General features: G+C 35.9%; 2 protein-coding genes across 2 annotated transcripts; one reads left to right on the top strand and one right to left on the bottom strand.

Annotated features, from left to right (window-relative positions):
• The first annotated feature begins 1,724 nt into the window (after positions 1-1,724).
• On the top strand, positions 1,725-10,097 carry st14b (ST14 transmembrane serine protease matriptase b). The gene is made up of 19 exons (XM_056730622.1): positions 1,725-2,098; positions 2,805-2,961; positions 3,042-3,169; positions 3,568-3,641; positions 3,885-4,072; positions 4,214-4,249; positions 4,384-4,618; positions 4,728-4,870; positions 5,236-5,333; positions 5,451-5,557; positions 5,749-5,882; positions 5,969-6,073; positions 6,163-6,270; positions 6,360-6,476; positions 6,588-6,710; positions 7,674-7,857; positions 8,308-8,579; positions 8,878-9,014; positions 9,104-10,097. Exons 1-19 carry the CDS (start codon positions 2,054-2,056, stop codon positions 9,263-9,265), a joined length of 2,553 nt encoding a protein of 850 aa, XP_056586600.1. The 5' UTR covers positions 1,725-2,053; the 3' UTR covers positions 9,266-10,097.
• A 445-nt stretch (positions 10,098-10,542) lies between these two features.
• Positions 10,543-14,520, bottom strand: LOC130407584 (uncharacterized). The gene is made up of 3 exons (XM_056730623.1): positions 13,997-14,520; positions 11,860-11,974; positions 10,543-11,761 (listed from the first exon to the last, which is right to left on the bottom strand). Exons 1-3 carry the CDS (start codon positions 14,518-14,520, stop codon positions 11,006-11,008), a joined length of 1,395 nt encoding a protein of 464 aa, XP_056586601.1. The 3' UTR covers positions 10,543-11,005.
• Between the last annotated feature and the right edge of the window lie 95 nt (positions 14,521-14,615).

Raw genomic sequence — 14,615 nt, 5'->3', positions numbered from 1 at the left:
AGATATTTAAATGAATAATTTATTATCCATCTGTCTATCAAGTGTTTTATGTTTGTGAAAACTAAAACTTTCCTTGGAGATATAAGCCAATGTGTATTTGTTCAAAAGCAAACTTATCCCTAAATGTATATGGAGAAATTCTAAATAGTAACAACCAGTTTCCTTAGCACATCATATACATCAAAACTATACTATCCGAATGCACTTATTTCTGGTTTGGTTCAATATAAATTCTGTATGTGCTGATGTAAATATTTAGCCTAAGTCATGAAAGAATTCAAGTTTTCTGTCCTTAACCCAGTGGTTCTTAAACTGCGGGCAGTGGTCCCTGGGAGGCCCAGGAAGCCACAGATTTTGTGACATTTAAGGAAATCTAGAAAATGATCATACATTTTATGAAATTAAACATAAAAAATAAGACCACCAACCAAAAGAATGATGTTCCAGCATTGTATAACTGAATATGTTTTTGGTTTAATGAAAATTCCCACTCATCTCTAATGGGCTACAACTCGGTTGTTACCTGGGATATTTAAAAAAGTTGAAATACCTTACAAGCTTTTTCATTAAAGGTATTACATGACAAAATTATAGATTATAGCGAAACTCACTTTTCAAAGAATACAACAAATATCGTTATTTGGGGTTTTATTTATTTATTATAAGCAAAAGATCAAATTAAAAATTGTTTAGCCTTTTATCCGAAACATAAAACAATCGTCCGATTATTCGATTATCAAAATAATCATTCATTGCATCTTAATTTATTGTTCATTTCTGTGCACTAACTTGATATGTCAATTTTGCATGTCAATTATGTATCGACTGATTTAAAATATAACTTGAATGACTCCAAAGGGAACATAAACTTAAAGGGAATAACAAAACGGATTTTTTTCATGTGTGTGTTGGGGGTGGCAGATGGGGGGCGCTTCAAACTCATATACGCTTTTAAAAAGCAAAAAAAAAACGTTTTTATATATACAAATAAAAAAGTTTAACGTTTTGTTTTTAATAATAATTGAAATAAAATGAATACTCTTTTTAGTGTATTGGTAACAAAATGTTTTTACATTCTGTAGCTAAATTGTGATTGCATGACAATGAATGAAAAAAGTTCCATTCATTCCCTCTTGAAATGGTTGTATATGGTTTTAAATACCGACAAGATAGCTTTACAGAACAGAAGAATAACGCTTTTGTGTTCTGGTTTATCTTGCAGATCATTCAACCTATAAATATCCCAAAGGCACCAACTTAGTCCCTCCAATTGAACCACTTATTAAGGGAATTAGGACTCTTTGCCTGTCAGCAACCTATCACGAAAACATCATTTCTAAAGGGAAGCTTTGTTTACAGTTTAAAAGGACAGGTGGCATGTGAGCAGAACATCTGAATAATTAATGTGTTGTAACGCTTTGGCGCAGATCTATGGGGTGTTAACTCTCTTGTTTCTTTCTTTTAAAGAAATGTTTATTTGAATTTAGTGAACTTAGAGGTAACTTGACATTTATTAACAACACAATGTTGTAAATGTTTTGGTGGAACAAACTAACACGTTCAAAAGTACGTTCACAAAACAAATCAAAAATCACGTAAATTCTCTTAATCGAATTAAAAAAATACTGATATTTGCAAGTATTGTACCTTTTATTTTTCACGACACACCTGTATCCCAACTGTATACAGGAAGTGCTTCACGTGATGCTTGAGATAGACGGCGCGTAAGCAGCTCGAAACTACATTCGAAGTTTACCTTTGCGGTCTTTCATAAAATGTGTGCATGTTTTCAGATGCATAAAAAAATGCATGGCAACATCAACAGGGACATCCTCGCTTAATACATAGTAGCATGTGAAGAGAAACAAGATGGAAGTGCTGATTTTCTATTAAGATGTGTTGAGTCCTGCAGACACCTGTATGCACGACGCGTCAGTGAGTTTCTGTGTAGGTGAGGACAATAGGCGGCCTGCCTGCATGACACACAGCACGGCAACACACTGCGAATCACAGCGGCCAATATATCAAGATTACTACATAAACATCGTGTGACATGGAACCACTCGCATCTGGGGAAAAATACCCTCCAAAACTTCCGGTATGTTGTTTTTAATAAGTTGTTTTATTGACAGTTTTCATACATTAAGTGGATATGGGACGTCCTGTAAAGATCGGTACATTTGACAGTGGTCAAATGTATTGATCAAAATTATTATCATACATTGAACTGGAAGAGGTCTACATACATTTATGGGAGAATTGAAAAACTTTACGTTGTGGGATATATAGACCAGTATCACACTGGTGTTTTGTTACTACTGTACATATTTAATGTAAGCGTACTATATTTTGTATTGATTGGACTGGTTATATTAACATTGTACTGTCATGTTAATAGAAGTTAAAGTTTAAACATTTGGAAAACATATTTAATTTGAGTCTCAATGCTCAAAACAATATATGCATTGAAATACTGAGAACTTCAAAACCTGTTTATCCCTCATACTTAGAAAAGCTTGAGCTTTAGTCACATGACCACACATGCTTCTTCCAATGCATACTTTATCAGGGTGGGTAGATAGCGTCAGGAGCAAGGTGTTGGTTCAGGGTTAAAATACGGTTGCAACAACACGATACCAGTTTATTTAAACTGCTTGAGAAGAATAGCCTGTTTTTAGGGTGGTTCTGATCATGCTTGAGTCATGCACAGACTTTCCTCAGGGTAGTTACACAGTGTAATAAAGACTCTTGACATAACAGTCACGTGACTCTCAAACATGACATGTTTTTCTGTTTATCCGCAGGGTGAAGCCTCAGGTCTATCAGAGCAGTTTCTGCCAGCGTATGATGGAAAGAAGGTGCAGAAGAGGAGAATACCGCGCATGGCTCTCGTGGCCATAGTACTCGCATCTATTGCAGTCATTGCGTTAGTAACCGGACTGCTGGTCTGGCATTTCCATTGTAAGTTCTTTAACATTTAAAAAAACCCTGTGTTAGTCTTGAGCATCCGTGCATTAACCCCAGCATGTCAATTTTAACAGTCAGACCAGGGAAGGTGAGAAAGCTGTACAGTGGATATCTGACCATCTCCAGTCAGACTTTCTCTGATGCTTATGAAAACTACAACAGCACTGAATACAAAGAATTAGCCACAAAAGTCTCAAAACAGGTGAGATGGTGTACTAATAATGCAATCTTTGTATTCTTCCCAAATCATACTACTAGTGATGCTTCTTTGTTTATCATGTTGTCTTTTACCTTCTGGCCTTTGCTCACTTAACCCTGATAGCACGGGTACGTCTATAAGATGACTTCTAAAGATCTGGAAAACATCTGCTTCGTAATCTGAAAAACGTCTTAGAAAAGGCATTCTATATCAAACATCCAACAGACATCTTGTCTATATGAAAAAATGTCTCAGAGACGTATTGCATATAAGCAGAAGAACAAAATATGTCTTGCATATGTAAACGGACACATCCAAGAAACGTCTCTGAGATGTATGTGTGCTATCAGGGAATATGAAAACATTTTAACACTGTTGCATCTATTTTTGTTATCTTATAGTTATATACTTCTATATACAAGCAAAATGGGTGGCTGTCTAGATACCATGTTGTATCCAGCGTACAAGGTTTCAGGTAATTTGAATAATTCATAAATTATAAAGGCTAAAATTTAGCAGCATCCTGTAGTGTGATGCACTTCTGTGTTAAACTTAATGGAACATTTATTTAAGACGTTCTCTTGTGTACCTGGTATATATTCAGTTTTTATGTAAGATTCTATAGATGGTTTCATCTGATGCACGCGCCTGGCCCAAAGTTAACTTCGGGTGTACTGATTTATTGATACACCTTTTCTTCCATTTCCCTTCCCTTCAGTGAGGGCAGTGATAACGGCATTATTGCGTATTACCTGTCTGAGTTTAATGTGCGGGAAAACCGATTGTCTCTTGTGGAAGAGGCGTTGGATAAATTGATGGTTGGGGGAGAAGCTGCAAGGCAAAGCCGCAGCGGCAGTGGCGGTACGACTGACAATAGCCTCATCATAGTCGGAATGTCATCTGGAGGTAAATCCATTGCACAGAGCTTCATGTTCATTTCATCGTTTTGACTTGTTGATCCTTCAAAGTAACACACATCACAAGCACAGAGATCATTGACCATTTGACAACAGTAAACATTTTTGTGTTTTAATGTCTATATTACAGCTGTGGATGCTCGGCTAGCTGGTAGAAACCTTAAACGTGAGTAACATTACTGAGATAAGTCTTCTTCTCTATAATTCTGTATATACTGTACATTTTCCCTTGTATGAATCTCACATTTGTTTAATACTAAGTTTAAACATACAATTTACTGAACTTGCCTTTTTTTTCAGGTTCGACTGAGAGGTTGCTTCACGCCCATGGTAACCAGACAGACAGTTTTCGATCTCCAGGTTTTCCTGAGTCCTCCTACCCCTCAAATCTTTATAAGGAGTGGCAGATTCGGGCCGACCCAGAGCACAGGATCAGACTGGATTTTGATGTCCTAAACCTGGAGAAAGACTGTCGTAATGACTTCATCAAAGTGTATGACTCATTGGCCCCTACAGAAAAACAAGTCATAACAGAGTGAGTGTCCAGCTCTCAGTCCTGATTGTGAAGGACTTGTCACATTATACATGCATGTTTTCATTAACTGTTTGAAATTACTGGGTGTCTAACCAATGTGTTTATGCAGGATATGTGGAATTCGTTTACCCAGTGAGCGATTTATTTTCATGTCCTCTGGGAATGTCATGCTGGTCACATTGGTCACAAATGAGGAGAAAAACTTCCCGGGTTTCAGAGCATTTTACTCGCAGGTCCCAGGAAAAATTAAAGGTAGAGCACAGATATTTAGACTCCAGGTTCTAAAATGAACCCACCTGTGCCAACTGGCCATAAATACTTCTTACCAGCTAAAACTATATTTTGTGTTATTTTAATAGAAATACCCTTCATTTCATTTCATTTACAAGATATGGGTCTCTCGGACAAACTGTCATAATATGGAAAGACACATCATGATGAGTAATATTTTGATGTGAGGAATAATATCCCTCTGTTAAATAAATACATGAGGCTTATAAAGTATTCTAAAACTTAACAAAAGAAAACAGGGGCATGTATAAACATTGCAAACTACATGCACATTTAAGTCATTTATACAAATGTGAAGTGTGTGAATGTTTTGCTTTATTCTTCAGAGTGTGGTGGCGAACTAACTGCTCTTAGTGGTACCTTCACATCACCTGGCTTTCCTTCTCACTACCCACCTAATATTGAGTGTGTCTGGAACATTGAGGTAAACATTCACACACTGCTCTCTGTCATTTACACTCTCTTAAATCATTGCCCTATTCTTACACTTCAGTGTGCTATTGTGCCATTTTGTAAGTTTTAATAATATGTTGTCTCTCAGGTTCCACAAGGAAAGCATATCAAGTTAAAGTTCAACAAGTTCTCTATCCATACCCCTGAAGAGAAACCACTTGGTTGTCCTACAGACTACTTAGAGTTAAAATACAGGTCAGACAAAAGTATCATTTCTGTTTAATTGTTACTGCTCTTTATATATTTTAAAATCTTAACAAATAATCTAAATAATAAAATAACTGTATAGGTTAATACACATAAATTGATTAATCGTATTTCTATGTCATTATTCAAACGTAATATTATCATTACAAGACTGAACTGTTTTTCTATAAATTGTTTAGGATATGTGGAGAGAAGCCACCCAAAACTGTGTACTCCATCAAATCAAACCGTGCAACAGTTAAATTTCATTCTGATATGTCTCATGTGGCCGAGGGCTTTTCTGGAGAATTTGAGGCCTTTGAACCCGCTGATCGTGAGTCAAACTGTATTTCTTTTTTAACACAAAATGTTCAACTTATCCAACCTGCGACAGCCAAAAACTCTATCACCTTTCCACAGCCTGTCCTGGCAAGTTCCAGTGTGAAAATGACCTATGTGTGTCCACTAACCTACAATGCGATGGATATAATGACTGTGGAGATATGAGCGATGAGAGGGGCTGCTGTAAGTTTATACCACAAAACTTGCTTTCCTCACAGGAAATCATGTAAAACCAAATACAGGGCGGTTAATTACTTTATTAATGTTTGCAGTATGTAATGATACTCAAATCAAGTGCAAGAACGGCTTCTGCAAGCCTCGTTTTTGGAGCTGTGATGGGGTGAACGATTGTGGAGATAACACGGATGAGGAGAACTGTGGTAAGAAGGGAACTCATTGTCAAGGACCAGTAAGAGAACAATGTAATAAACAAAGATTTAAGAATGTTTTTTTTTGGTTTTGTCCACAGGGAAGTGTAAAGCTACGTATTTTACCTGTCGAAATGGGAAATGCATCTATGCACAGAAGGAGTGCAATGGCTACAATGACTGTGGTGATGGCTCAGATGAGTCTCAATGTGAAAAATGTGAGTGCTTTCATTTATTGAGAACAAGATAATAAATTAAATCATGTCACGTTGTAAATTATGAAATTGTAAAATAAGCAATCACTCTATTATAATCTCTCTATTTTATAGCCATAGTTGTTCGCTGCTCAGATATCTCTTACAAGTGCAAGAATGACCAGTGCATAAGCAAGCTGAACCCAATGTGTGACGGAGAGAAAGACTGTGAGGATGGTTCAGATGAAGCAGAATGTAGTAAGTCCAAAATTACTCTTTATTTATGTGTTTCGGTTTTCACAAACAACTTCATCATCCAAACAACTTTCCATGTCAAAACAATACATCTCAACCAAAAAAGCTTATTAGATTATCTGATTAGCGGCACTACTTCACCGATTTGTATTACATAATAAAAAATATTGACGCAAAAAACAAAACCCCAGATGATTGCAATATAAACTTTCCAGATTTCAATCATATAATTAATACAACAATGCATACTCAAATCATATAAGTGATTATCATCTTATTTTTTTGCAATTTCTGAAATTGCAATAACTCTTCACTGTGTGTCTAGTTTTTTTTTTAATTGCACAATATTTCTATAGCTGTTCTGTAGCTGCTGGAATCAGGGTATTGCATTTACAGTGTGTCACAAAAGCAAAAAATTTATATTTAATATGGTCAGTAAAACTGCATTTTCATTCATTCTGTTACTAATATTTTGTCCATACGACCGTCCTTAGGTTATTTATATTTCTGACAAATAGGCAGGTCATTGTGTCACTCAGAGACCGCATCATATTTTTCAGTTTCTGCTCCACAACAGTTGTGTGAAGTTGGTTCTTTGTGAATGCTTTACAGTAGAACCTGCTTTGGATGTAAAACATCAGCTACTAAATGTTATTCAAATGATTTAAGATTGTAGAACCATTTATTAGGCAAGGCACAAGGTTTACTGTATATAGCACATTTCATACACATAGGTAATTAAAAGTGCTGTAAGTAAAAAAAGAATTGACAAATGACTTATATATACACAATAGTTTAAAATGACAATAAAATGAAATCAAATTGATTTAAAATCAGAGTATGAAAAATTTTAAAACAAAGAAAAATAATTAAAATAAAAGAGACTTTCTAAGCAGTAAATTAGAAATTTATATGTATTCAAAATGTAATGTGTTTTTTGCATTTTGATGTGCTGTTTTACTGTAGAATGTGGGATAAAACCTTATAAGTCCAGTCGAATTGTGGGTGGAAAGGACTCGAACGAGGGAGAATGGCCCTGGCAGGTCAGTCTGCACATAAAGACAAAAGGTCATGTGTGTGGAGCCTCTGTTATCAGTAACCGCTGGCTTGTTACTGCTGCTCACTGTGTGCAGGACAATGAAAAAAACAGGTAACTTCTCATCTCAGCAATGCTAAAACCACATATGGTCAAAATTGTCTAGTTGGTTGGTAAACCCAATATACATCACATGACATTTTCATTTTTGGGTGAACTAAGTTTTCAACATACCAAACCCAGTACAGGGTATCTTTAAAGGGACAGGATACCCCAAAATGAAAATTCTGTTTACTCACCATCTTGTCATTTCAAACCTGTATGACTTTCTTTCTTCTGCCATCACAGAAGAAGATATTTTGAAGAATGTTGGAAACCGAACAACGGCTGTACCGTTGGTCTTGTGTCCATACAGTAGAAGTGAATGGGTACCCCCATTGTTTGGTTACCAACATTTTTCAAACTTCTTTTGAAGTTTTCTTCAAAATCTTCTTTGAGCTTATCAGCTCTTCTCCATGTCTCTTAGCGTGACCTCAAGTTATTGTTTTATTTCTTGCGTTCTAGATATTCTGAGCCTGACCAATGGGAAGTGTATTTAGGCCTCCATACTCAGAGTGAGACCAGTAAAGCAACCCTTAAAAGTGTGACTCGCATCATCTCTCACCCTCGGTATGATCCCATATCGTATGATAATGACATCGCTCTAATGGAGTTGGATAGCCCTGTGACTCTCAACATGAATGTCTGGCCTATCTGCTTACCAGAACCCACACATGACTTTCAAACAGGCAAAGCTGTATGGATTACTGGCTGGGGCAAACTGAGAGAGGAAATTGGTAAGAGACATGACAAATAAACCAGGGCTAAGTTGAAATAACATACAATGTCATTTTTAAACATTTAAAAATATAATAAGGTGTATAAAATATTTATAAAAGCATTTCCCATTTATACCGAGTATTTTTTGACTATTTCCTTATTACCAAACATCACTAACAGTAAAACAGTCAACTACTGTACTACTTTTCACTCAAATCTATGCAAACCCAATGTAAGAGACAAATTTAGGTTTGTATTGAATGTCACATTACAAAATTGTTAATAAGCAGAGAAATTGTCTTCTCCATTTTGCAGAATCTGTTGCACCAGTCTTGCAGAAGGCTGAGGTGCGTATTATTAACGTCACTGTATGCAGCAGACTGATGGATGATGGAATAACGCCACGGATGATCTGTGCCGGTGTGCTGAGCGGGGGCATTGATGCATGTCAGGTGAAAAAAAATCCTCTGCTTTTTCAGATTCAGTTACATGTCATATCCAAAGTCCCTCACTAACGGGTAACTGTATATTCCGCATTTAGGGTGACTCAGGTGGTCCGATGTCTTCTGCTGAGGAAAATGGGCGCATGTTTCTCGCTGGAGTGGTGAGTTGGGGAGATGGCTGTGGTCGCAAGAACAAGCCTGGTGTTTACACACGAGTCACGGAGTACCGCAACTGGATCAGAGAGATGACAGGGGTGTAGATTCAAAGACAAACAGCAACTTTAAGAACATCTATTGAAAAAGTATTGAGAGTCACAGAGAAAAAGAAAAGGTAGATATTGATCAATATGCCAAGTATTTCAGTAGCCAGCCATAGCGATTCCTATTATCGTGCCAAATGTCAGAAAAAGAGACACATTACTTTTATATTCTATGAAGTGGCGACTTCTCTGTCGGCTCTCACAGTTTTGACTGTATTTATCTGTTTTTTATGCGGTTCTGCTCTTGAGATATGTTTTGTGAATGTGGTCAATGCTGGGGTTATTTAGATTAAACTGTGCTGAAGGTTATTCTCTCTCACAGCACCTTGCTTTTAATTCATTTAAACTAAAATGTCATCTCAGGGATTGTGTTGTGTTGGTTTAATGATTGAATGCTTTTGTGTTTTTTTAGCACACTGTAGCTCTATCACGTAAAACTTTCATGTTGAACAGAATTTGTGTAGATAAATATATATAAATACACTAGGATAGAATTATTGAACAATTATGTCATATACTGTGCATAGTTAATATCACACTTGTATGTCCATTGTTTTTTATAGATTCATATTTGTAGATTTGTCAGATGCAAAGTGCATTAGTTGAGTGTACATTATGTAGATATAAATGTTTGTCTCACACAAATTTGTGTTTTTAGTTTTTTATTGTTTTAGTTTCGCTTTATGCATTGCAGGCTTACATTTAATATTTTATGGGCCTTTTGTAAATATGTTTTATTTTTGTTATTGCCCTAGTAAGGGACTTGGTATTCCCATTATGTGCCTTGCTATGTAAGTGGTATCTAAAAATTAAAGGAAAGATTTAAACCTAATTTGTAATTTATTGTTTTTCATTTTGTGAATTTAGGACTTGCTGATCTAAAAAAATTGCATATATTACATTTATATCAGATTTGCTTGAAATATGTTCAATGCAGGTACAGGTTTTAGAACACAAACATAAAACAAAACCATGGTAATTATAATAGTGAGGAATACTTTTGATGTTAATAATTTGTCAATTTGATTATCTATTAAATTCTAATTTAATAGATACACTTTTTTATAATATAGACATGCCCCATTGATTTGCTATAGCTAGGTCTTGAAAGGATGGTGGACATTCATAGGTGAAGGAACTTTACTGAAGGGTTAGGGTATAGTTGATGACTACTCATGTTGTTTCATTACTTTTATGTTTCTCGCATATCATGCATTACATTCCTATATGTATAGCCCTTTATAGCATGAATAAACACAGACTTATATATGACACTGTTCATAATGTATACATTTTATAAAATTGAAAAAATGTTTTACAGAAAACCTTAAATCAACAAAATTCATTTGTTTCTCATCTCAGGTAACGAATAAGATTCAGTGATAAATGTTTAGTGCTACAGTGGCACCACATTGCAGGTTAACAGGCTAACACAGCTTATAGACCATTTACATATCTACAGTAAATACACATATTTAACAGTATATACAAAGGAAAAGTTATAAACAGTATATAAACCATCAGCGATGCAGTAGAAGAGTGCAATGCAATGAGTAGTGCAACATATTCAACAACTTCTAGTGTGAGGTGTGTAGATTTCTGCAAATAATGCGTGTGCAATATGCAACTCTTTAGGCATCCTGTAAGCCGCGAGTAACATTCTCACAGTTCAAAGAGGTTTGTTTACATCAAGAAGTATCAAAGGTATTTATATTTACAATTTTTACCAATGAATCCATCTTAATCCTTAGCCTCTACTTTAACCAAAGGGCCATTCTGGTAATTTACAAGAAGGCACGCAACCGTGTACAGCTGGTTGATGTTCCCCGTGATAGAAGAAGAGATAACAGTGTCAAAAAGCTTGTGCTGTTTCACCCTATGGATGAGACTCTCCACATGGACCCTAAGAGAAGAGACGGATTCTGAGTCCCTCCCCTCATCACCTGACATCTTATCCTTCTTTAAAAAGCAGAACGGTCTGTAGACTTTGCAGGGCACACTCTCATCCACAGGAAAGCCTTCATCCACCATAATGGCCATTCCAGGTTTCAGCAGAGAGAAAAGTCCGGACCGCTTCAAAAGCTCCTTATCGCTGATAGATCCTGCATATAGGGACGACACATAAGTGACTGCACCATGTGGTGCCATCCCGATTAAGCCCTTGAAGGTGCAATAGGTCTTGTATGAGGAGCACTCTTCACTTTTAAGCGGGAGACCAGATGGCACTTCACAACGCAGCTCTGCGCAGTCAATGACCACTTGCGTGTCTAGGTAGTCTTGAAACTCTTTGGGTAGGTGAGCTTTAACCGCCTCTTCAGACATCCAGATGTGCACAGAACTAAGAATGCTATGCAGAAAACTGGCCCAGGCTCTTATAATTTTGATCACCATGTACTGATGGATGTTAAATCTGTCAGCCAGATCGCTCAGCGAAAGTCCTACTGAAAGGTAGACCATGAAGAGGAAGAACTCATCGATGCGCTGCAACGAACGACTCTTTAAAAATAAAATTATTATTATTATGAAACATTAATTGCATTTCAATGAATACATATTATTTTGTTCCCAGTTCCAGAAGTGTTTATGTTATGTACCGTTTCATTGCTTGGTCCTCTGACTACACTGGGCAACACTCTGGCCACACGAATCTTGTTGGTTTCAGGTTCGATAAGTCTCCAAAAGGCCATCAAATGTTTGTAAGACAAGAATCTAAAACAAGTGTAAGATAATACACACCGCAAAATGCAAGTTTATGTTAACGTTGAACATAGTTTTATTAAACATGTTTGTAATGAATAAACATGGACGTATCCTTATTCGAAAGTCATTACACAAATCAAAAAAATCTTAGGACAAGAGAAATAATTCTACAGGGCTATTTTGCATTTTTGTAAAGCAGCTTAACATTAGTATATACATATTAATGACAAAAGTAAAAAAAAGAAATGATGAAATATGACTGATTGACAAAATTAAAAACGTGGTATAATTTTTTTTTTTTCAAAATTTAACCATATCCAGAAAATATGTAGCCATTTCTTTACACAGTGAATAGGATTGACACTGGTGTTTCGGCAGCTATGGGCACTCTTCAAGAGTAGGGATGCAGCGATTACAAAGCGGCATGTAAGTTAACGGAGTAGCAAACCGGACAATAAGCGTCGCGGAAAGCTCACAGGATGCAGATATTCTGTATGTGCAAGCTCAAATTCAAAGTCTACTCCTGTATATCCGTTATAGTTTGCTATAAATGAAAACGGTGGGGGGAAAAAAGCATGTGATTGGTGTGCGCTGCTCGGGACAGCAGCATAACAAATATATCTATTTTAATGCTCATCAACAACAAAAAACGAAGACAAAACATACTCACTGCTCCTGCCCGATCAACTTTAATAACTTTAATATGGTTTGATCTTTATTTCAGTATACTGTGAAGACTATTAAGTTTTATTTTACATTTGACTAATAACCACAGATAGTCCTACCTAAAACACCTAAAAAGGACTGTTAATTTTATTTGTGTGGTTGCTTTATAAAAATAAAATGTGCTATTGCTCATAATTTGATCATTTGTTCAAATTTGATTACTAACTGACTATTATTATTAAAGTTAGGCGAATAGTTGTATGGTATTATAAGCGTATTTATTAAGATTGCAGGTAGAAAACAAAATAATAACTAGAAATTACCTATTATTTATTTATTACTTTTAGTGCAGGGCCTGCAAAAGTTTTGTCAGGGTCATTAAAATAAAGAAATTAATTTATGCATAACCGTGCAACCGTGATTATTCCTCAGACTATAATCGTACCAACAGAATCTATAATCGTTGCATCCCTTCTCTTGACTGTCCAAAATAAAAAATCTTCATTTAAATCATCAGCGTCTGAAATACATATTATAAAGTCATCAAGATTTTAATCTGTAAAATGTTTATTTTTATATTTGTAATTTAATATTCAGGAAACCTTGAACATGTGCTGCGTTAAAGACATGTTGCAGAAATTAAATTTTTGCCAATATTTCAGCTAACTGTCAGCTACTAAGGTCTACTACATTTGTTTGACTCTTAGCATCTGAACTACTGAATTAAACAATAATATACGTTTATTTTTAAAATGTAGTTCAAAGTACAGAATTACTAAACTGTATGGTAAGGACACACAAAAAAATACTAACACAGAAAAGATTATCCTACATTTTTGTGATCTTGTGATTGAGGTAGTGATGTGGCCTAATCTGTCAGCAATGTGCTCATGAGGTAATATTCTTTAATAAAACTTCACTAGGCCTACAAAAGCCTTTTTCCATTGTTGTGGTAAGGACTGGAAAGTGTGGGACAGGCACATTTACTTCATAAAATTATAAAAATGATTAGTAAAATATCAAAAGCATTTACGACACTGTAAATTAATATGTATATTAAACAATTCCATATGAAATAATGTCAAATTGTTTTTCAATTGTCTTTTTTACATATCTTAATATTGTGACCTGAGTTGTGGGACATGAACAACACATGGTTTAGACCTATAAATGTTATATATGTTTAGATAAACCACAGTAGTTATATTATATTTTTTCAAGGTGTGTGACTATATTTATAAACCTTAATCTGACATAAATCCAAAATTTCATTGCTGGGATTTAGAAGTGCAGAAACACCCACCTACAGTGAACTGTTTCACAAAAATGTGCTTGGTAATATATTATATTTCGTTTATATCTTACCTAGTGTAATGCCTAATGTCATCATCAGATGCTGCAAACCTGCCCAAACATAAACATTCATTGACAGGCAACTCTTCCACTTTACATGGACCTTCCGTCTGTTTTAGACCTATATCAGTTGGCACGGGTTTGAAAACTATACAGTAGTTATGCTCCAGCTGCTGCAGGGTCATATGCCCAGAATCATTATCCACTGAAGTGGGGACGTCACCCCCCGAGTAGTTGTTCCACTGGAACAGAGTGGGCACAGCCCCCTTCCTTATTATGCGACGTCCGGCTGTTGTAAATGACTTCGTAAAATCATCGCTGTCAAAATGCCGACCACAGACTCTAAACTCCGGGGTGATGTTTGTAATCACACGTCTGATGTTGCGAAGCCACTTCGTGCGTGTTTCCTTGTTCGTGGGGAAAGCGTGAAAACTCAGCACAGAGTTGAACCTTTGGGAAGCTCTACACAACGGGACACAGCAATACCGCGACGATCCGCCCACACGTCGGATGTACCTAAACTGTTTAAACCCCATTGCTAAATGACTTTTACATTAACGTTACAAATATAATACATATGTAACATAAACAACATCGATCGTTTTGTTAATATGATCCTATAGCACTCACT

This window comes from Triplophysa dalaica, chromosome 19 (genome assembly GCF_015846415.1).
Source record: "Triplophysa dalaica isolate WHDGS20190420 chromosome 19, ASM1584641v1, whole genome shotgun sequence".
NCBI lineage: Eukaryota > Metazoa > Chordata > Actinopteri > Cypriniformes > Nemacheilidae > Triplophysa > Triplophysa dalaica.
Note: the sequence above shows the minus strand (reverse complement) of the source record. Positions and strands in the feature narration are given on the sequence as shown.

What these genes read in the sequence shown, in the direction of transcription:
- st14b (XM_056730622.1), top strand. Translation starts at nt 2,054, where the DNA reads ATGGAACCACTCGCATCTGGGGAAAAATACCCTCCAAAACTTCCG. An exon ending in CCACAAAAGTCTCAAAACAG is followed by an intron (nt 3,170 to 3,567) that starts GTGAGATGGTGT and finishes GTTATCTTATAG; the next exon opens with TTATATACTTCTATATACAA. An exon ending in TCCAGCGTACAAGGTTTCAG is followed by an intron (nt 3,642 to 3,884) that starts GTAATTTGAATA and finishes CCTTCCCTTCAG; the next exon opens with TGAGGGCAGTGATAACGGCA.
- LOC130407584 (XM_056730623.1), bottom strand. Translation starts at nt 14,520, where the DNA reads ATGGGGTTTAAACAGTTTAGGTACATCCGACGTGTGGGCGGATCGTCG. An exon ending in GACATTAGGCATTACACTAG is followed by an intron (nt 11,975 to 13,996) that starts GTAAGATATAAA and finishes CACTTGTTTTAG; the next exon opens with ATTCTTGTCTTACAAACATT. An exon ending in GAGGACCAAGCAATGAAACG is followed by an intron (nt 11,762 to 11,859) that starts GTACATAACATA and finishes TTATTTTTAAAG; the next exon opens with AGTCGTTCGTTGCAGCGCAT.